The sequence below is a fragment of the Corvus hawaiiensis genome, chromosome 6 (genome assembly GCF_020740725.1).
Source record: "Corvus hawaiiensis isolate bCorHaw1 chromosome 6, bCorHaw1.pri.cur, whole genome shotgun sequence".
NCBI lineage: Eukaryota > Metazoa > Chordata > Aves > Passeriformes > Corvidae > Corvus > Corvus hawaiiensis.
The window spans coordinates 37,338,645-37,360,622 of NC_063218.1; the positions used below are offsets into that span (position 1 = coordinate 37,338,645).

General features: G+C 37.2%; 1 protein-coding gene across 3 annotated transcripts in view; it reads right to left on the reverse strand.

Moving 5' to 3' along the window:
- Positions 1-21,978, reverse strand: part of STARD9 (StAR related lipid transfer domain containing 9) — a 102,715-nt gene that overhangs the window by 27,944 nt on the left and 52,793 nt on the right. For 2 of the 3 annotated variants that reach the window (XM_048306262.1, XM_048306260.1), the window contains exons 10-22: positions 21,430-21,497; positions 20,377-20,474; positions 19,962-20,162; positions 19,452-19,549; positions 17,617-17,694; positions 16,831-16,905; positions 16,154-16,333; positions 12,316-12,367; positions 11,493-11,630; positions 10,580-10,662; positions 9,454-9,557; positions 7,205-7,252; positions 53-243 (exon numbers count right to left, since the gene is read on the reverse strand). In XM_048306262.1, the coding sequence (XP_048162219.1) occupies positions 53-243; positions 7,205-7,252; positions 9,454-9,557; positions 10,580-10,662; positions 11,493-11,630; positions 12,316-12,367; positions 16,154-16,333; positions 16,831-16,905; positions 17,617-17,694; positions 19,452-19,549; positions 19,962-20,162; positions 20,377-20,474; positions 21,430-21,497 (1,414 nt within the window). The remainder of the gene's footprint in view (positions 1-52; positions 244-7,204; positions 7,253-9,453; positions 9,558-10,579; positions 10,663-11,492; positions 11,631-12,315; positions 12,368-16,153; positions 16,334-16,830; positions 16,906-17,616; positions 17,695-19,451; positions 19,550-19,961; positions 20,163-20,376; positions 20,475-21,429; positions 21,498-21,978) is intronic. The other variant, XM_048306261.1, reaches the window with a different exon arrangement.

Below are 21,978 nucleotides of genomic sequence, written 5' to 3' on the forward strand. Positions count from 1 at the left end.
AAGTAAGCAGTAATGGAAGGGAATTGAAGGAGGGGAAGAGGCAGGTACCCACTTTCTTGGATTTGCTGGTTGATGAGTGCTTGGTCATTTTCTAGTTCCCGTTCTGCTTTGATCTGTCCTCTCAGAATCTGCTGCTTTAAATCCTCAACATAGAGCTGCTGTCGTTGAATTTGTTTTCTGTGGAAAGCTTCCTGGTCTCTCAGTTTCTGCTTGTACTCTTCATGCACAGCATCTATTTCTCTGCTGTTAGAAATGTTGACAGTGAATTTAAGCCAGAAAAAAATATTATTTGTAATAAAATAAGTCATCTTACTAAAGAAAGACAACATTCAAGATGTTGTTTTGCTCAACAAGAGCACATTATGACAAAAACTTTTTAACTGTGTTTATGCACATCACAGCAGGCTGCAACCCTGTAAGTGTCATAAATGCCAGGAAACGTGAAAGCTCTAGTAGTGAAGCAGGTAATTCCACTGCCAGAAAGATAATAGCAAAAAGAATTTTAAAAATATTCCCAATTTTCATTTTGCAGTAGTCTTCCACAAATGAAATTGGGGAGGGGGTTGTTTTTAAGTTATAAAATTTTATAACCACCACATAAGGTATTTGTCATCTAAGTACCTCAAAACTCTTTACAGAAGTGACCAACATTCTTTTTTTTCCAGACCAAAAATTTCCAACCTAGAAACATTTACAGGCATTGTCAGGATTACACTGACAGTCTCTGGCAGTGCCAAGGAAAGACCTTGATCACCCAAATCTCTGTTGGATGCAAGAACTATATCAGGGTACTGCTTCTATATTTGGAGCAGAATTGTGATCAGAAAAGTGACTAACCTGTGAAAAACTGCTTCACAATCTCCTCCAAAATGTTTGGCTCCTGACTGTGTGCCAATATTTTACACGCGCAGAGCAACATCAAAAAAGTATCTATTCTTAACATAATGCATTATAATATTCAAAATACATTAGCCCTCTGAAAGAAATATATATTTTACTTCTCTACATGCTATCGCCAGAAATTCTTAACATTAAAGTTAGATTATATCTAAGGGTGATATATGACCTTTGCTTGCTAAACTCTGCATTATTATATATAACCTCAGAAAATAAAACCTTTGAGTCTTGAAAAAATATTTAAAGTGTATTTTACTAAGAAAGTAAATATATATTTATTATACTTCCAAAGCAGTCAAAGACACCAAAACTCTTTAGAGTCCCTGAAGGTCAAAAAACCTCCAAAAATATAATTTCAAAGGAAATCTTTGGAAATATCAGGTAGTTTGTAAAATCACTACCAATACAATGTCATCTGTATGAAAAGAGTATTTGACCTTTGCTATACAGAAATAATTTAACATCTTGATTTAGAACTGTAAGCAGGTGTTCAAAGCAACCATTTCTACAGCAAAAACTTGATTTTGTGTGATAATTTAGCAGACAGAACAGATGAAACAATTAAGCAGCCAAAGCCTACAAATCTTCTGGAGTACCTTTACATGGAACTTTCCTAAGAAGTAGTAAGAAAGCCTCAGTACATAAAAGCTTTAGGGTTTTCAATAATTCACAATATTACTATGAATCTTGCTCAAACGAGAAAAACAGAATTCTGTTTTGTTTTAATGTTTATGTAAATGTAATGCTGAGAGTAACTGAAGGAGAACATCTTCTGTTCAGTTGTCCGGCATGGTGCAAACAGAGTACAAACTTTGCCGCTGCCATCTGCTAAATGGTTTGTGTCTATTTGTGACCCACACAAATTATAAGAATGTGCAGGTCCAAGATCTATTTGTCCTTGGCTTGACTACAAAGATGCCAGTACCCTGTGATTTGTAATTTTTTTCCTCTTAGATAAACGTCAATTGATCACAGGAAATAGAAGTGGGATGCCTCATTTCTCATTCAGCTGAAGTAGGATTGAATTGACACTTCACTGCAGCACTGAAATGCTCATATGGCAATTACAAATCTCCAGCTGTTCAGGTATTTGTAACACCACCAACCACAGGGGGACAATCTCAGAGGTTAAAGCAAGACTGGTTAACTAAAGAAGAAACACTTTCCAAACATAGTATTAAATCTGAAGTATTCCTTTATGAAAAGCTCCCATGGTTTCAATGGTAACTCTGAGGGAGGCTTTCCCTAAATGCAGCTTTGAGGTTGTCTTCCCTACTTGCTAAGGGAAATGTAATGGAGCAGCCATACAATCTGGAGGTTAAAGTACTGATCTGCAACAAAACACTTCTGATTTTGGAGCAGTTACATGACCTCTGTGCTTTCACACACTTGGCCTGCAAGGTCTTCAGGATGAGGACTGCCTCTGGATGCCTATGCACTAAACCTAACAGCTTCTTTGCAGAGTCTGGTGATGAGGTAGTCTTTAACCTGTTCTACTAGCAGACATATGGAAGCTCTGACTCCTACGGCGGTATGAAAGTTGAAAAATATGAGTCTAAATTTGTCACTGGTCTCACATGACCTTGGGCAAGTTGCTTAGTTTGAGGTGTGTGAAACAAACAAAGTAGATTCATCCAAGAGAAGTGACGAGGATCCATTAGCATTATCAAACATTAGAAAGTCAAGTATCAGAAGAGCTGCTTTCTATTATTTTATCATTATTAGCATCATTCTGCATGAGACTGAGGAAACTAAGTAAATAATTTTCAGCAGGCTGAAAAGAAGCATGATACTAAAACAGTAAAGAAAGAATTCTTGTTCTGCAACTGTTTACTAAAACTAGATAAAATTCCTCTGATAAAACGTCTCTCATTCTTCCCAACCATGACTTTTAGCTCTCAGCCAATCTTTCCATAAAATTGACTTATCAGAGTTCAAACTGCTTACAAACTGAAACCCAGAACATTTAAGTAAACGAAACAACTCAGTGTTGCGTTTCAATCCAAAGACCTAACAATGCTCACAGGGGTGGTTAGGTAACATCTGTTTACAGTTGTGAGAGGGTCACAAGCTTTTCCCATACTTCCCAACCTTGCTGAAACCACACCCCACCCCCACATTATAAAGGATCAGAGAATAAACAATACAAACAATGCACATGGCAGTGTGCTGTTTGTTCTCGGCAGCACTAGCATATTCCCTCACGTGTGTGGTAATGGGCTTTTGCTGAACTAACATGAAACTGTGAGATCCTTTCCAACAGCTGTGTGTGTTTGCACACAGAGCAGAACATGAGGCAGGCCAAATGGATGGTATTAATCACAGCTCCATACTATGACTATACCCCAGAAAGGCAGAGTACAGAGGCACAGCCATACTTCACTTTAAGCCTTAGAAAAACTAACACAGCACAGCAATCACTGCAGTATTCTTTCTGCTTTTGATCAGGTGATGTAGCTAGTTGGTACAATTCCCCCTCTGTAAGGTCAAAGTCTCTGTAATAAAATGCTGTTGCTCCAGGTATATATAAAAATTGCAGTTCTGCTGTTATTTCAGTGTCTCTGCTTCATCTTCTATTTTTAGTAGTACAAAACAAAAACCAGGCAGGGCAGTAAAGCCAGGTCTGAATATAGAGACTGAACATAAAACACCTTTTTATGAAGCTGCTTCTTACAGACAGTTTTCTGAAGTGGAAAAAAAGATAATGAAAATTCATGCAGAGCCACTTACATAATACACAAATGCAAGAGGATGTTTTCCCTCTGGCTGTGAGATACTGACTGTGAGAGCAGAATGACTGGCTAGTTTGGGGTATGGATGTCTCTCCCAGAAACTGCTGAAACCAAGAACATGAAGTCAGAATGCTCCCTTTCTACCTTCGAACATGCTAGGTCATGTCAGCACACTTTTGCTGGTTTGTGGAAATAACATGATGAATTAAACTAAAAAATGTCATGGCAATGGCCCAGAAAGAAAATAACAGATTCACACACACTTCACAGCTAAATCACCTAATAAGCAGTTCAAAGAACAGTTTGTGTAATGTATGTTTGAATGACTTACTAAAACCAAGTATCAATCCAGTTAACAAAAGAATTTAGCCACATTTTGTACTAAGTAGGTGAAATCACTAATTTTTTCATCCAAAATGTCTTAAATCAGACGTACTGTTAAATTTAGACTTGAAACACTGGAATACTCTGAGATACAGCAATCAAGCACAGAATGCTGTTGCTCATATCCCTGCTTTTCTACATAAGCAATCTACACTCAGGAAATAAAATAACCTCAAGACAAACATAAGAGAAACAGCTTCATTTCTGTAGGTATCAAGACATACATGAAGTCTTGGTTTCACAGGACCAGCATACTCTAGCATACAGCATATAAAAAAAGGCAATTCTGCAGAGAATTTCATAAAAGCATGCAGATTTCTGGGTGTACCATATGCAGCAAGAAGTGTCAACAGTTACCCCCTCCACCAAGTAAACCTTTAAAAGCTGCAAATAAAATGACAACAAAAAGACACCAACCTTAAACTAAAGATAATCACAAATTACTGAGAAAACATTCAGATTATACCGATTCTGCCAGATTGCTTTTCCATCTCATTTTTCTCTCCAAAGTTTGCACGATGCATGCTAAATGAACCATCTGTAAATCCACATTTTTTTCCAGCCGGTTTTGTTGTCAGCTCTCTGGGATCCTATTGTGCAATTCTCCTCCCCTCTTCCCCAAACACTTCTACTGCTGATGCAGAGGCTGGCGGCTGCTACAGCATAATGCAGCTTCCAGTAACTATGGCAGCAATAGCTCTGTGGTGAGGCTGAATACCTGCTGCAACAAAATCTTAAGGCTCAAATAGAGAAACTCCAGTGAAAACAATCACTTTTGGTAAAAGCTGAAATTTGCCAGTTTTCTCAAAGAAAACATCAGTCAAGTTGGCATCCCCATCTTTCTGACTGCCTAGAGTTCAAGTCCCATTTGTCTTCTACAAATTATTTTTCCCAAGGGAAAAAGAGTTAAAAATAAAGCAGAAGAAAAGATGCTGGCAGGGCATTTTGCACCCTTGCAAACCCCAAACTGAGAGCAGTCACAAGCTAGAGTTACAAGCCTATCCACTAATACCCATCTACACAACTCCCCCCACCTTCTCCAGCTCTATCCTCCCCCTCTTCCCGTGTCCAATCCGGGGCCCTTCCCGCAGGGGCTCAGAGCAGCAGCAGGCACCACGCAGCTGCACAGCATCGTACATCTGCTTCTACCCAGCATAGGGCCCAAGCCTCTCCCTTCTCTTCCCTAAAGCAGAGGGAAGAGCAACGAAGGAGATACAAAGACCTTGTATTATCACCTCCTTCAGCCTCCCAAAGGAATGCCACTCACAGAATTCAAAGCAAAAGCTGGGGAGTGGTGGGCAGGAGGTGGGAGCCAGAAATCAGTCAAAATGGCCAGCAGAGTCAAAAACCCTTAGAAATAAGGGATCTTTGGAAACATACACACATAGTAATCCCCTTCACAGAAGTCAGCATCAAGTGAAACATCATTTTGATTTCTGATTAGCTGGTTTGCTTACAGAAAAAGCACACCCGTACTTTTTCATGTGTGGTTTTTTTTAGCCTTTCTGTGAAAAACCTCTTTTTCTTTGCCAAACCCCCAAAATAACAGTGAGGCAATGACTTATTTAAGGTACTCCTTTAAATACATCTCTAAAACAGGCCTCTTTTTGCCAAAGAGTCACAGGGACAAGACACAACCACACTCTCCAATAAAGGTAAATGCTTCCTCTTTAAATTCCAGTTCAGCTGACACAGGTTCTCCCTTCACAATGTCAGTTATATATAGAATTATTTAGTTACCCTGCTAACCCACTATACCTGGTTCTGCTGTAAATGGTAGAGCTGCTGTAACTGCCACAGTGCATTTCTCTGTGAAACAGAATATTTGAGGGATCTTTTAAGAGAAGCAAAAGTTTTCTTTAATCTTTTTGGTTTTGGCAGAGCGCTTTGAAATTCTCAAATGGAAGCTGTTAGTGAGAACTCAGAGTATTTTACAGATATTAGTTGGACAAGTTAACTATACCACATTAGAATAATAAATACATTGTATTATGCTGTCTCAGAGTTTTCTCCCCCAGTTTAACAATGTTGGTATTTTCAAGGAAAGGGAGTTTAAACATGTTCCAAGCAGCTAAAATTAATTCAGTGTACTGCTATACCACTGAACTCTAATGGAAAAACCCCTGTGGGTTTTTTTTCAAACCAGCAAGACAATAAAATCAGAGTTTTTATTTATATGCAGTATGATATTGAGGCAATGGCAGGAGAAAGACCTTTATTATCTACTTATTTGTGGTGATGCTATAACATGATGACTGATGCCATTCACAAGTCTTCTGTGTGTTTGCTGGCTGACAGCAAACATCAGAAATTTGAAGTGCAGGGGCTCTTATGAGTAGGGTGTATGAACAAGCAAACAAGTAAGGGTATAATGACTCACAATCCTTTTTCAAAGGAATGCCTAAATTTTAGTATTTGTGTGCAATGGTAGAAAATTGTTTTTCCTCTCATTTCTCAAAATATTTTAATGTACAATTAAAGGTTCAACTGGTAATTCAACCCATGAAAGGCAGATGAGAAAATGTCATCATACGGACAGCATGGGAGATAAGACTCATATCATCAATAATCGTTACTGTAATATATATATATTGATATGATCTGAAATAAAAACATCCAGAAGAAAGTAAAGTACCATCAGTTCCTGATGAAAAAGGTACTTAAACCCATGGAAACTCAACAATTTCTGAATTATTTCTGTTTGCAGCTGCTGTGTGTCTTTGCATGAATGAACCATGTTTTATGCTAGGAATTAATTTTTTTTTTTACTTTTCCCTAAAGCAATTTTATTCTCACCAGAAGAGAACCCAATTTATCCAAGCAATTTTCAAAGTACTAGTGAGCATTCCCAGTACCTACTATTGGCATAAAATCTAATACATTTAGGGTTCTTATATGCTGGAAATTGGCAGCAACTTCAGAGTAAGCCTCACTCTAGTTATAGCTTTTAAATGCAGGCTACACATGCAACAAAGAGGCAAATCCTCTGTACAAGATCTTATATGAAGATGCTTGCAGAGCCTTGCCTGTAACTCAGCTGCAGATTCTTGTTCCAATATGATAAAATAGTCTGAATTAAAGCTTAAAGTCTAGCTTCCATCTCTTCTAGAGGAAATCAGTGTAGCACAGGAGAAAGGCAAGGTAAAGGTGTCAAAAATTTCAGCATGATGTAGACACATTAATATTCTTACCTTAGTTGAAGAGAACATTTGTTTTCTTCACAGTTTCTACATTTTTGACTGCAAAAATAAAAATAGGAAATCATAAATATTTGGGAAAAAAGGCAAGAAAATTTCACTGAAGCCTATTGTACACAGAGATTTTATTGTAATTTTCAGTAGAGGAAGATGCAGATTTCTAGCAGCTGGGAGAACACCAAGAACTTTCAAGTGAGAGGGGGACAGAGAACAAGACACACACACACAGAGCTTTCCCTGTTCTTATATTTCCCTCTAAACATCTCCTTCTGACAGAGATGAGACCCTGCATTAGGGTGGACTTTTTACTGGTGATCAGTAAACACTGGTGATCAATAAACACTCCCTGTAGTCCATTTACTCCTGTATTATGGCTTGCAAAGTACCTCACACACACCTGTTAGCACCTGACATTGACTTTTCTTCACAAGAGACCACATACATAATTTTATTCTTATAATATAGATCTTAGGCTACATGTCTCAACCATAACCCCCTCCATGAGCAAAACTACTTGTCTCTACAGAAATACAGGCTCACAGGTTACTGCAAAGGAAGGCTGAGTGGATCAATTCAGTTCACGTATGCCAAATAACTATTCAAAAGGATAAAAGGACCACTGGGTTATGTAAGGTGAAAACCAACTATTCTTAGACATAGTTTACAGCTCATTCCTATAAAAGATGGACACTGATAAAAACCCAAGCAAATGCAATACCATAACATTTTTCATCTTTACTGAAGTAACCATCTGAAACCCTCTAGGTAAGCATGAGGGAAACTTTAAGCAATGTAATATACTTGTAATATCCTGTCCAAGTGATTAAAAAATTGATCAACACAAACAAATCCTCTATCTGAACATGGTCTGGAAAAAGAAAATCAATCAGAAATGTTCTGCAGTTTTGTCAGGTTAAAAAGGGGGAAACTAAGTGCAAATTTCTGATAAACTGTTTATAATAACTTCTGGATTTCTTCAGGTTTTTCTAGGTTCATCAAAAAACTTGTGAAAAGAGCTCCACAACTAATGTTTTTAGCAACATAAAGAGCACCTTGGTGTGTACATTTGAAGGTCATAAGACAAACCCTTATTTTTAAAATTCTTTGTATTTTTTCCTAAGAAAATAATAGCAATGATAAGTAAAATGTTCTTCAGTAAAGAAACAAAATGAAGTAACATTTTGTATAGACAGGTATCACTGCAGCAAATGAAAAGCAAATGCAGAGATTAGATACATTAAAGAGAACATATCAAACCACACTACCCAAGGTGGAAAGCAAGGCACTTGACTAGAATCATGAAGAATATTCAAAACAGAGATAACATTTTATGCTCATGAACATGAGATGAGATACTTCCTCTAGAAAGAGATAAAAGATTCCCAGTATGTTACCACAGCAAAAACACTCTATCAAGAAGCAGAAGCATCAACAGATATGAATGAGAAGATGGCTGTTTCTCGCCTTTAACAGGTTAATTGAATGTGCCAGGCTGAGAGGAATTAAAAAAGAAAAAGAACCCAATTATATTTATTCTTTAATATTCTATTTTCAATGTCATGAACTGAAACACAGAACATATCTCAATTCATTTTCCTGATACACATTAATCACTGTCTTCATCACACTAATCATTTCCATTTCCTAAAGTCTCTGCCATAAAAGCACACACTAAACACTGAGTATGAGCAGCTCTTCAATACTTTGAAAGCAGTATATGCCTTATTTACTGCTCAGTTGAAAACAATCAAACAAGGAATCACATTGGCTTTCTGAGATGAAGGGCTCAATGAGGACTTGCACTAAAGGGAATTTATGAACAAATCTTGTGATTTCCACAACAAATTAACAGGGAAAGTCAATTGATAATAATTACCTTGGCTAAATCATATCCTGAAAAGTCCATTCTGTACATTAAAGCACAGAATAATATTGTAAAAATTATAGATTAGCTGTACAGCAGATGTCCAAGTGAACTAAGGCTCACAGTCTCATCTGAGGCATTTTCTTAATTGAGCACCAAGAAATAATTTTGCAGGTTTGTTGCTTGTATATCTTAATGCTCTATATCAGTCGGCTGGCCAATGTATTTTCTCTGACATTTTTATCTGACTACTCAAAAATGTGATGGGACTTATTCTGTATACAGCTTACTTTTGTCTGAACCAAGTCCCTTATTTCAGATATCATCCCACAAGAGAAATTGTTTGTTCAGTTGCTTTTTTTCTTAGTTTTAAACTTACTTGTGAAGAGAAGAAAGGATATAGTGAGGAGAATTGGTGCAACTTCCATGCAAATTGAGCCAGTCCAAAGCTCCATAGCTCCGAGTGGGTGGGGTTTCACTAATCTACAGAAAGCACACAACATAAGACAGGTATTTATTAAAATCACAGCAACCCAGGAACTTCCAAGTTATCATTAGCACTGTCATCATTAACTATTGTGTGCAAGGCTGCATAATACCTCCCATGTGAGTTTATAATCTCACTTACACTTCTGCTTAGTCTTTGATTATTAGCAAAACTGTGAAGTATTTGTTACTGAGTACATCTCTTTTTGCAGCTCTATTTTAATGTACTGCATGTTTCATTAATCAAGAAATTAAGAAAGAAAACAAACAGAAGTTAAGCCCCTTATCTCACAGTGAGTGCAAAAGGATGGAAGAATGGGAAGTATAAAACGTTAATAAACGAAAATCCATTTTAAAAGGTTGACTCTTGCCAATATCAGTTGATAATGTTGTTAACTCCTAAATGAGAAAATTCGTATTTTTTAAAGTCAGGTTTTTAAGCTATGTTTGTCATTCATTTTAAGAACTATCTCAGTTCTTAAACATCATCGAACTAGCTAACCAAATAACGTCTTACAGTAGTTAGTTCCTGATCTTAACATACCAAGAAATATTTTATCTATTTCTGATGTATGGAACAATTCACTGCTTTCAGAGTCAACAATACTTAAGTATTTAATCCCACAAATTTTCCAATTCTTCTAGTATACTTCATTCAAGACAGTGAAATGACAAAGAGGATAACTCAGAAGATTATCAGATGTGGAAAGATTCTTAACTGATCTTTTCACTGCAGGATTCTGCCTTTTTGTTTCAATCCTACTGTAGTCATGACTGGAAATAGGAAACACTAAATTATTCAAGGGATCTGCATCATCTTTTGCTAAGCACATCTGAAAGAAGTGCTAGTGTCCTCCCACAGAAGGTTTAGTGTCATTACAGACCATTAGATGGAGGAAATGTAGCAAGTGAATATGATGATGAGATGAAATATAATCTTTATCAGGCTGGCTTTTAAGAAGAAAAAAAATAGGAAAGAAAAAGAAAAATTATGAGAGAAAAGCAGTTTTAGAACTTACTGATCTTCTTAGTCTTAAGACAGCAGCTTCTGCTGGGTGATTGAATCTAAATTTATGAGATTTGCCAAGGACAACAAGGGCCCCTGTGAAAACAGAATAATTAGATATTTACAGAGACGTAATTCATCAAACTACTATAGAATAGTATGTTTTAAAAAAAATTAAATTCTGACCAACAGCTTTCTGAACACCACAGAACAAAGAACTAATTTTAGAATTTGCCACTATGGAATGGCAGAGTTATCAATCTGTAATGACAGCATCCAAGCAAACTGATCTTGCAGATCTCTGCAGACTAAGTGTAACTGTAAATTCCCTGTTCATATTAAAGGCCAGCCAGCATGACTTCATGCCAAAAACCACAACCAATCCACTGCTGAAAACTTGCTTTTGCACTATATTTTTAAGAGTCTAGATAACTGCAAGTTCCCAGAAGCTGGACTGTTACTTTAAGCAACCTAAAAGTATGGAAGCCTGATCCATTTAATCTGAATTCATTATCATACTTGTGACTTAGTGGCTATTAGCTTCCACCTAAATAGACTGTGAAAAAGCTGAAGGTCATTTCAACCATACTATATAATTGCCAAAAAACCCTTTCAGTGGCCAGCTGGCTTAGGGCCAGTCTCCACTACTTTCCACAATAGTGTCTCTGACTACACGTCTTCCCTTTTCAGAAACCTACAGACTACTGTTGCCAAAAGGAGGCAGAATATTGTCAGCAATGTTTTAATCTGACTTCTGTGGGGTACTTAATTTATTTGTCCCAGCTCTAGCCATGGATCAAGCCTTGTGGAACTGTCAGCAGACTGAGAGATGTCTTTCCCTGATCTGCTCAGGTTCTGAAATTCTTGACCTAAACTCCAGTGATTGGGTGACTTTAATGCAGCACTCACAGAAAAAGAAGCCTTACCTTGTGACAGACGACACGACCCAGACACTTCACAGCCATTCACAGAGCAGTGTGCACCTGGAACTGGTCGCAGAGTCACAATCCCACAGTGGTTGTCTATCATACAGTGATTCCTTTCAATCCACTGTCCCTGCAAAACTACAACGTAGAGATTTATCTCTCCTGTTGAAGGGGTTGGGTTGGTTACTCCATTCTGTTTGCCTGAGAATGGAGTACCACAGACTGTTCGACTCTATGCATACTGCATACCCCAGAGAACTATATCATGTGCAAAACAAGGAGATTAAATCCTGCTAGTCAAATAATTAATCACAGAAAAAAACTTACTATTGAAATTCACTACTGAAAATAGTGAGATTGTTTCTTTATACCTGGTACTGGGAAACTACATATCACTTTCTGATTTGGGAGCTGATGTGCAAATTCTTCTATTATGTTGAATTTTCTTAATGCCATTATGTTATTTATTGTTTATAATTCACAAATCTACTGGTAGAAAATAATCAAACATAACCAAGCTTAGCAGAACTTAACCAAAGCTGAGATTCCAAAAATTTTTCAATTTTAGTATAAAGTTTCAGTTCTCTATCATAGTATCTAGCTCCTGAGATTGACTGCTAAAATTAAAAAAGAGAAAATTTTTTTTTAAACAAAAAAGAAACATATATTTTAGCAAACATTATTAATTAGTCTCTTCTACTTACCTTTTTCAATAAAGAAAGCAGACAAATAGAAACATGACCTGGCTATTACACATGACAGATGTAAACCTCTGGTTTGACCTGACCGTATCACAAAATAAGTTGTAATATCATTCTCTTACCAATATCTTGATCTTGGTCTGAGTCACTTCTTCCTATTTTGGTTGTTCCTTCCTAAAACAAGAAAAGAACTAATTTAAAAGCTGGTTACAGAAAATAGACTATATATACTACTCAAAAAAGCTTTGGTACATCATTTTAGCAAACACTTAAAATAAATTGCCTCTGAATGACTGAATTGTTTGAAGCAAACGCTATGTACTTCATAACAGCTCAGCCCACTGTCCCCCACAGTGTTGCAATTACTCTTCATCCTGCAGCTATGTCAGCTTCTACAACTTCAGTAGATAAAGTAACCCTCAGTGGATGACTTTTGGACTGTGCTTGAGACCAACATTTTGAATATGAACACGCTTCCTGATGCTTTGAACTTCTACAGTGAGACTTGGTGTTTGCAGAAATGAGATAATTCTTTTAATAAATATCATGCAGAAAGAAGAAGCTGCAGAATGATTATTCCACACTTTTCAAATTTAAAAGTAACAGAATTCCTAATTTGGAAGAGAACTTTGTCATAGATGATGAACTCTTCAATCTAACTACTAAAGAAGAACTTTTTTCTGAAACTTAAATGACATATATGAAAAGTCTTTCTGGTGCTTATGGTATATGGGCAAGTTCCCAAACCTGAAGATTCAAAAACTTTGAAGAAAAGAACTGCCTAGGAACAAAAGTCTCCAAAACAAGAAGACTCGAACCATATTATGGGTCAGTGATGGAAGTGAGACAGTAGTTTTATGGTTGCCTTCGAATAAAAAAGAGTCATTTAAACAATACCATGAGAAAAAAACTGTGAAAAAAGGGCAATTAATTTACTATATGTCTATTGCTTCTGTGCTTTTTCTTAGGAAAACAAAGCAAGATAATTTCCCAATTCCAAAGAGACACTGTAATTGGTTATGGTAAAGTGATTGGTAAATGCACTCTAAAATTACTTTAGTGGCAAGCCTTTCGGTTATATTAAAATTAATTATGGGCAGTAAACAATGTGATTTTGTATTCAAATTAGAACAAATTGAATATGCTCTCTGCTCCAAGCATATTGTAAAGCCTAGATTTAAAGATGAAGCAAGAAGTAGTAATTGGAAGCCTGAAGACTGGGAAAACAGAAGCTGGGCACTACTCAAGGTGACTCAGCTATGGGTAATTATGGGTAAATGACAGTGGGTTTGTGCACTGGACAGAAAGGGAATGGTTATCACAAAGCTCCTCACAGAGCTCAGCTATCTGAACTAACTAACAGATCCCTCAGGCATGAGCCCTGCTGAGACTTCATTTCCTGGAGAGGCTGAAAGCTGGACTGTGCCTCCAATTTAGAGTAATTACCAAGCTACATGTCAGTTGAATGTTCAGCAAACTCAGCTGCAAAATATCTACCTGGGTTGGCCACAACTTCTAGAACTTATGGTCCATATGGCACTTGACTCACATCACTCAATCAAGTGAGTTAGCAACACGTATCTTATACAAAGAGAAGCAAACCAGCTCCTGAAAGATCTCTTTACCAATTATCTTCTTCACTAAGCAAAGAAATAGTTATTGTAATTTCAAAAGAAACTTCTTCCAAGGTGCTGAACTAACTCTCTGGTAATACAATTTAATTCAGAAAAATGAATTACAGCAGCATTGGCTCAGGAAATTCACAGCAGCATCCCAGTCGGTGGAGTGATTCTGGGTAAGTTTAAATCCAAATAAAAATTGCAGGTGAGACGAAGGGTACAGACGGGATACAAGCAAACTAGCTCAACTTGAGAAAACAAAACAAAAATAACCATAACCCAGGACCATGCTGATTTCATTTTTAAAATGCTATTATTGAAATTATAATTGTAATATTTATACTCTTTTCTAATTTAATATTGAGTTTTACACCTGAAAAAGTGAGAGATGTTTCAGATGAAACCACCTCACAACCTGACCTTAGCACATCACAGCACATCTTCACATCTGCTGAAGTGTTTTTACATTGTTACCTCTTCTGGCTGTGTCTCATGACTAGGGGTAGAATTCCTAAGGTACATTACAGAGCAATAAAGAGAAAGATTGCTTTGCCCCTTCACTTTTGGGAGTACTCCAGCTTTCAAAAAAGGTTATGAAATACACCTTTTATTAAAGCAATAAGCAAATTTCATATTTTTAAGCTATGCAAAAAAGGTCAGTTAAATCATAAGAAAACATAAATCTTTTATTAATAAAAGCCAGAAAATTAAGCATAGGTGCAGCATTGATTAGTGCAATTATTATTATGAAATATCAGGAGAGTAAATGAGTAACACAATATTTATTTTCCATGATCTGAAAACTGCTGCTGTGACCTCTCTCTAGAAGTACAGTGTAAAGTGCTGTTACATGTTGAAGCCCTAATTTGTAAGGAACTGCTAATGTTTTACCTTCTTGCTGCTCAGATGAAGGTAACAGACACCAGAGACTAAAAGATGTAAAGCACAAAGAAAAGAAAAGGCAGCATCTAGAAGCAAAGAAAGAAGGGACAAAGATGTTAGTGTGACAGAGTCATGAATGACTTCAGAAGGTGACCCTTCAAACCAGGTTATGCCATTAAAATGAATATATTTAAATTAGGTGTTGTCAAAATTAATATGGGAAAGTATTTGCTCTTTCCACAATGGCACATAATAGAAAAGCGTTTAAGTAGTAGCAGTTGCTTCCAATAAATATTTAATGTTAATGTAGGGCTGAGTGGTTGAAGCTGCATGTTGATCAGCACTGGACATAAATACTTGGTCCCAAAAAATTACCTGGTACAATTTCTTTGTGTTGGCATGAGAAAAATTAGTTAAGTCTCTCTTTCAACATGATAGAAGAACAGCATGATTTCTGTTCTAAATATTTGTTGTCACTTTTAAGAGGAATAAAAGAATCCTGTGTCCCTAAACTATATAAATTACCACAAAATCTAGATAAAGATTTTTCATTAGTAGACAGATACGTGATTTTCAACCTTATTTAACGTATGTTCTGGCAACGAGTGCACCTCTGTAGAAGTGCCCATCCAACATTCCTTTCGCATTAAGCAGCATCAATATTTCAGTAATTTCCATCAATTTAAACAACATTAAAAATGTTGAAGTATGGCTTAGCACTTGCTTTATCAAAACCCAAAAAAACTCCTAAAACTTGTCTGACCCAGCCATGCACATCTTATGCCATAATGTGCAGTAATATACATACAATGTTATGAAAGTTTCTTGGTGAAAGCCTTGCCCTAAATTAGCAGCTACACAACAAAACAGTGTCTATGAGGCCAGGATTTCTACCTGATCTTCAAAAATAGCCACTCAAGTAGGGTCACAAGTAATTAGCCCTCATGGTACATACCTGGTATCTACTCGGCAGATCTCTGATAGGGTTAAAAGCAATGTATAGAAGTCATTGCCAAAGTGAGCTTTTGTTTCTTAAAGCTTACTTTTATCTATACATATTCAAATAAGCCAGTCTTAAGTATACAAATGCATAATAAAATTCGGACCAGGATGTCTGGCATACTTCAAGCACCATCCTTTATGTTTCCACATACGTGCACACATAACTGTCCTTATGCTTTGTGGACAAACTACTAATACCTAATTTGAGTATTCTGCTTTGCTTGTAATACAATATCAAATAGTTTGCATATGCATTCATAAACGGTCAACTTATATTCATATATTAATTCTTCTTCTCCATTTCCATGTATTTTCTATTTTCCCCGCACATTATGATCTGTGACCTTCATGTTTTGATAGCTGTTGTTTGTAACATCACCCAAACCACGCTCCATTTCCAAAGAAAACAAATACTTTCAAATTAAAGGGTAAAATAAGACAAATGACCGTATCTCACCCTGAGATGATACAGCACCACTCCTGTGCTGAGGATATCATCATCCATGGCCATTAGATGAGGTAAATTAGAATCTATTGTTACTCCAGCTTTCTCTTTGTTGATGTCCACACTGTACTCTTCCATGATGGCTTTCCTGTCCGTCCACTTACTTGTCCAGTCTTTGGTCAATTGCTCAATCTTAAAGAAGAGGAGAGAGAACAGTTTCACTTACTAAGCAGGCTAATTTTTCCTTTTTGATCATGCTAACAAGTTATTTCACCTGTCTTTGGGCAAAACTGAAGGTCTGCAAAACCTTTCCAGGTTACCAGTGATCAAATCTTCTCAGTAATTTTGGTAAGTGTACAGTAATTTCATTTGAATAAACTGGAGTTTATGTTAGAAGGGACAGACTCTGTATAATGAATTACTGTGGTATATTGAGACAGCTTTCAAACAAGGGGTAGAATTGTGCAGACATAGTAATACACAGTGGACTGTGTCCCATTAAGGACACAACACTTTTGTCACAAACTGGTAGAGCACACTCATCTTGCATTAAAGGTGGCAGTTTCCTGCATCTGCAGAGCAAAAAGGAAAGGATTAAGACAAAAGAAGTTTTCACTGTACTTTCACAACTGTAGCAATGCTATCCCCCTGTGGAACAGGAGATACAGCATCAAGTAAATCATACACACCTTCAGTTCATTCTGCAGGACCAGCTCAGTCAGATTTCCATCCCTGTCATCACTCCAAGAGGGACTGGAATTCCTCTGTACAAACAACAGTCACCAAGATCTACATGTTACTTTTCCTATTCACAACTGGCAGGCATGTTCTTTAATTCTCCAGCATTTGATGAACTCAAGAGAATGAAAGACAAAATACATGTGCTACCTTCTCATATCTAGCCTACATCTCTTTAGCTATGGCATGCTACTTTTTGGTGTAAAGAACTGGTGAAAAAGCAGTAAATGAGAGCTAGTTCTGTGTAAATAAATCCTGAAGTGTAGTTTCTGCCTCTCCTAGCAAAACATTCTCTCCATGGCTTGGAAAACCAAGACACTATTATTATTCCAACACCAGGGATGTCAGCTGTATTGTGAGATGTTCACAACTTTTTTGGAGGGGAAAGAGTGTGAAGGCAGTGTGAAACACCAATTACTCTCTGGAAGCTTCCATACCCTTAAAAATAAAATATTCCTATTTCATGGTATTTCTGGACAGGTAAACCATCCAACTCCATGAAAGACAAGCAAGGAAATCCTTTTGACATGACTACTTATACTTCAGGTTTATCAATATAGTGACAAAAAGAGGAGAAATGAAAGAAAAGCAGCTAACCTTTTAACAACTGCAAAATCACCCAGAGAACAGTTTCATTTCTCTGCAGTTACAATAAACATGGAAAGATAAACAGATGAGATGAAAGCAAGCTACCTAAAGTAACATAAAAGCTCCAGTGGGGAAATGTTGCTACATACCAGTTCAAAGCTCATCAGCATAGTTTTCAACCTATCAATTTCTTCTCTCAGTTCTCTGATCAGTTTCACATTTGCATCCTGAAACATTGAGACACAAACCATTGGAAAAACCAGCCTTAAAAACATTCTAGCTAAAGAAATCAATGTGGAGGTATTCCAAGAGCCAGGAAGAGAGGAGAACAAGTAAACTCTCAACAGTACTCCTTGCTTCACTCTGCCAGGCCCCTGAGACATACTGCCTAGGGATAGGTGGTTCTCATCTTGGATAGTTTCCCTTTTACCATAAACTTTATTCCATGTCTCTTCTGAACACAGACCTACCATAGCATTTCTTCCCATCATGACTAGATGGATAAACCACTACTTTTAAGGATTTATCTTCAAAATAGTTACATTACATCAGAAAGATGCTGTTATTTAATGCTGGTGTATAAAATCCAATTAGAGGAGACTAAGTCAGAATGTCATCAAGGATAGTATTAAAACCCCTTACAGCTGATACATAAAGAATTTCCTGTCTGCTTGTGTGGAGGCATCTGTCTCACTCTCAGAGTAAGTGTTTCTGGACAGGCAGTTTCTGGAAAACAGCTTTTACAGACAGTTCAGACAAACTCTTGAGTCAAGAATCAGCTTTCTCTGGGCTGCCAGGTCAATTTGCAATGAGGGGAAGAGGGCTGGGATTAAGGATCTAGCATGGGCTGTGCAAGAGAGTGATGGGTACACCTGCTGGGATGCTGAGAGGCTGTGTGTGACAAGAGGCTTACCCAGGACTGTTTGTGACTTTAGCCCGTCACAGAGCTGAGAACTGCTGCTGGCAAAACCAAGCACACAATTGCTGCTACTCTTGATGTCTGAAAACTACTTATAGGCATGGGTAATTCAGATGCAAATGAAAATTGGGAAACCTAGGATTAGAAGGGTTTACTCCTGCCCAAATGTAACAGAGTATTGTTAGGAAAGCAAATAGTGATGAACAACTCTAAGATTCTATCTTTTATCTACATAATTGTATCTTGATACACTCATGCCAAATCACAAAATCACAAAAGACTACTACTAAAGCTGTAAAGTCAATGGATTAAAGATTGGGAAATGGCTGGAATCAAGATTTTTTTTTTTTTTGAAACCTAAATTCACTGTATATTCCTTAAATGGATGCACAATGATTCAGTCCTTAAGTTATGTGATCATGTGTAAAGGGAGCCTCATGCAGAATACCAGGTCAAGAATGCTCAGTTGCAGAGCAGCAATTCCAGAGTTTTATATTTCTAGCATATGTGACTGTAGATCCAGATCAGTATGTGCTGCTTGAATTTTGCTGTAAAGACAGAATTATGCACTTCCCCATGAATTATTTTTAATGATGGTTCTTAGACTATAGTATCTAAAACCTCCTGTTTAAGCACTATGTCTTTGATTGAGAGCGTTTATGTTTTTCACATCTGATAAATGTGGACTTACCAAAGAGTAAGAGTGGAAAATGAGAAAAAAAAACACACACTGAAAATTTGCCTTCAGCATCTGGAACATCTAGAATTGAACAAGAATCGGATAGCAGGGGCAGCAACAGAATTCAGGCCTCCAATGCAGCACCTGACTCTCTCTTTAGTACTCTGCCATCTTTTAAGTTGTGCAGCCTGTGAAGGACCCCTGCACAATCAAACAAATGAATCTGTCATAAAGCCAGAGCTCATTCCCAAAACAAGCAATGAATGAAGCTCAGGTTCTGCGGCCAAAATTATTCCCATGTATTTAAAGGCTTCATTATTTTCTGTACTGAGAAGAAGACAAATTGTGACTACATAGGCTGCCTCAGGCAGAACTCAAGGCCTCACCTCATTTACTCTGGGCTTGTTGATAATATTTTTGGCATTTGCAGCATATCTCAAGGTACTCATGGTCTCATTGTAGCTGGAGCTGGCAGGTGAGATAGCTACAGACAGAAAACAAATAACACAATTTTAAAAGCATTCAGTTTAACCCATCACTTTTCAAAAAGGCTTATTTTTTATCAGTCTTGCTTCTTTCAAAAATAAAACCAAAAAATAACCCTAGGGTTATTTCATTAAGCTCACAGAGAATGTCTTCTCCAGATTGTATTTATAACTGAATGAATCCCCTAAAATCAAGGCTATGACCTTGGTAAGACTCTTAAACATAATTTCATGCACAATCAGCATGCATTTTCATTTCCCTGAGTATTCTATGTAATTCTATGTAATGATTTATGAAAATCATTACAAGGACAGATTCTAAGTGTTACAGCTGTCTTCTCACTGCAGTAGAGAATATTAAAGGCACAATGTAGTGCAAAACGTTAAACAATTAGTAGAAACCAAACTCACTGGCAATCATAATGGTCTTGGAGTTGCCCCCCAGACTGTCCTTCAGAAGCCAGGTGAGGATGGAGTCACGGTAGGGGATGTAAGCTGGCCGCCTGGTCCCACTGCTGCTGCCTGAGGGAGAACTGCCCACATGGCTGCTGTCCCCTTCGCTTGTGATGCTGTTAATGCTCTGGCAGCTGCTGAACATCTGAGAATTTTGTGCTGAAGGAGAAATACCACATAGCTCAGGAAAGGGATTATTTTTTGTCATGGCTACTTAATTTTCTTAGATGTCATTACAGTTTATGAAGACACCACACAGCTGATCTGCTGAGCTTTTTGATGTAAATGCAAATAAACATCTACACTCAACACATGGTGAGTGAGTCACATGCTTTTATCACAACCCTTCAACATAAAGAATTAATTTGCTTACCTAAAGTGGATATGACAATTCCAAGTGTAACTAATGACTTGTTAATATTGGCACCTTCGGTAATTCTATCTTTACAGTAACTGGGATCAGCCCTTTCACTGTAGCAAGCAAGCATGAAAAAGACAATGCAAAATAAACAAAAATGCTTAATTATTAACATACAGGCAATATGAAAACATTATGTATTTTCAAGCAATACAAGAAAACAGAAATTATGAGCTTTGCAATTAAAAAACCCATATACTTTGAGTATTTTTTATATTGTTCTCTATTTCAGGAAGTCCAAACAACCATGAGCAAAGGCTGTTGGTGCAAGATACTGTTAAAGACCCACCAAAATATAAATTCAAGTCTGAACTGGGCAACCCAATCATAGTGGTTCTGAATTTAAAAAACCAACATATATTTCACAACTCCACAAGGGTAGACTGGGTCAGTACAAAAGTCTGTATACTCCCTCAGTAGTACTTTCTCTGACCATACATGCTTGGCAATTTATGTTCTTGAGAAAAAAAAAGTCCTTTTTTATAACCGTTCTATAACTCTTCAGCACAACTTCCATCTTTCTGTTTTCTGTTACATCCAGCACAACCACATGTTCCTCACTGAGATGCATAGCAAAGATCAGAGACCTAGGAACTTTCGGAATATGAACAACACAAACAGTGAGATATAACTATTTTCTCCAGCCATGAGGAACACGTTCCCTTTTCCCCCTCTCTTTTCAAGCTCAGATTTAGTAATTCCAACAACAGCTACGGGAAAAGCCACTTAATAAGAATATGGAGTTGAATGGAATTACCTTAAATGTACGCAACAGCACAGTATTGGAATTGAGGATCCAGGAATTCCCTTCCCCAGTGAAAACCAATACACAGTACAGAAGAACTATTGACAAGGACAATATTAGCTTAATGTTCCCTGTTACTTTATAAGAAAGTCAGGCTTACTGTTAGGTCAATGAAATTTTAAAATATTAAACTTCATCTTCTAAGACAGTACTGCCAGCATCTTCAGAGAAAATTACCTCTTTGCCCTTCCATATATTATTACCTGCCTGCAAGGTCCACTAAGTTGATCTTGCTTGCAATTTCAGAGGGAAGATTGTTCTCCAGTATAGCCTGAAGAGAAAAACACACATAAGGAAGACTATTCCCTTTAATTAATTAAAACAATTTAAAAACAAAATTGATGTGCTCTTTTGTTTGAAGCTGAGTTGTACATACGACTGTCTCACTGCCTTTGTTTGTGACCTTGACCCTCTGACTATGTTCAAACCATTAACTCAACAGCTTTCTCACCCCACAGAGAAACTACCCTCTTATGCCAATTTCCTCTTGAAAAAAACCTTTACTGCCTAGAGACTGTGAAAGGATTTCTTGTAGACCTTGCAGAGTTATTTTCCACTACTGTATTCCAAAGGTCTTTTGTGAAACTAAGGAAGAATATCCCAAAAAGTTCTGTGATTACAGGATGTTAGAAGTGTGAGATAGAAAAGGTCTGTTGGATCACTGAACTATTTCCCTGCCAGGGAAGGATGTAATTCCTCTGGAGAAAGGCTGCATTGTCTCAGGGAGAGCGCTGGATGCCAAATGCTAAAGA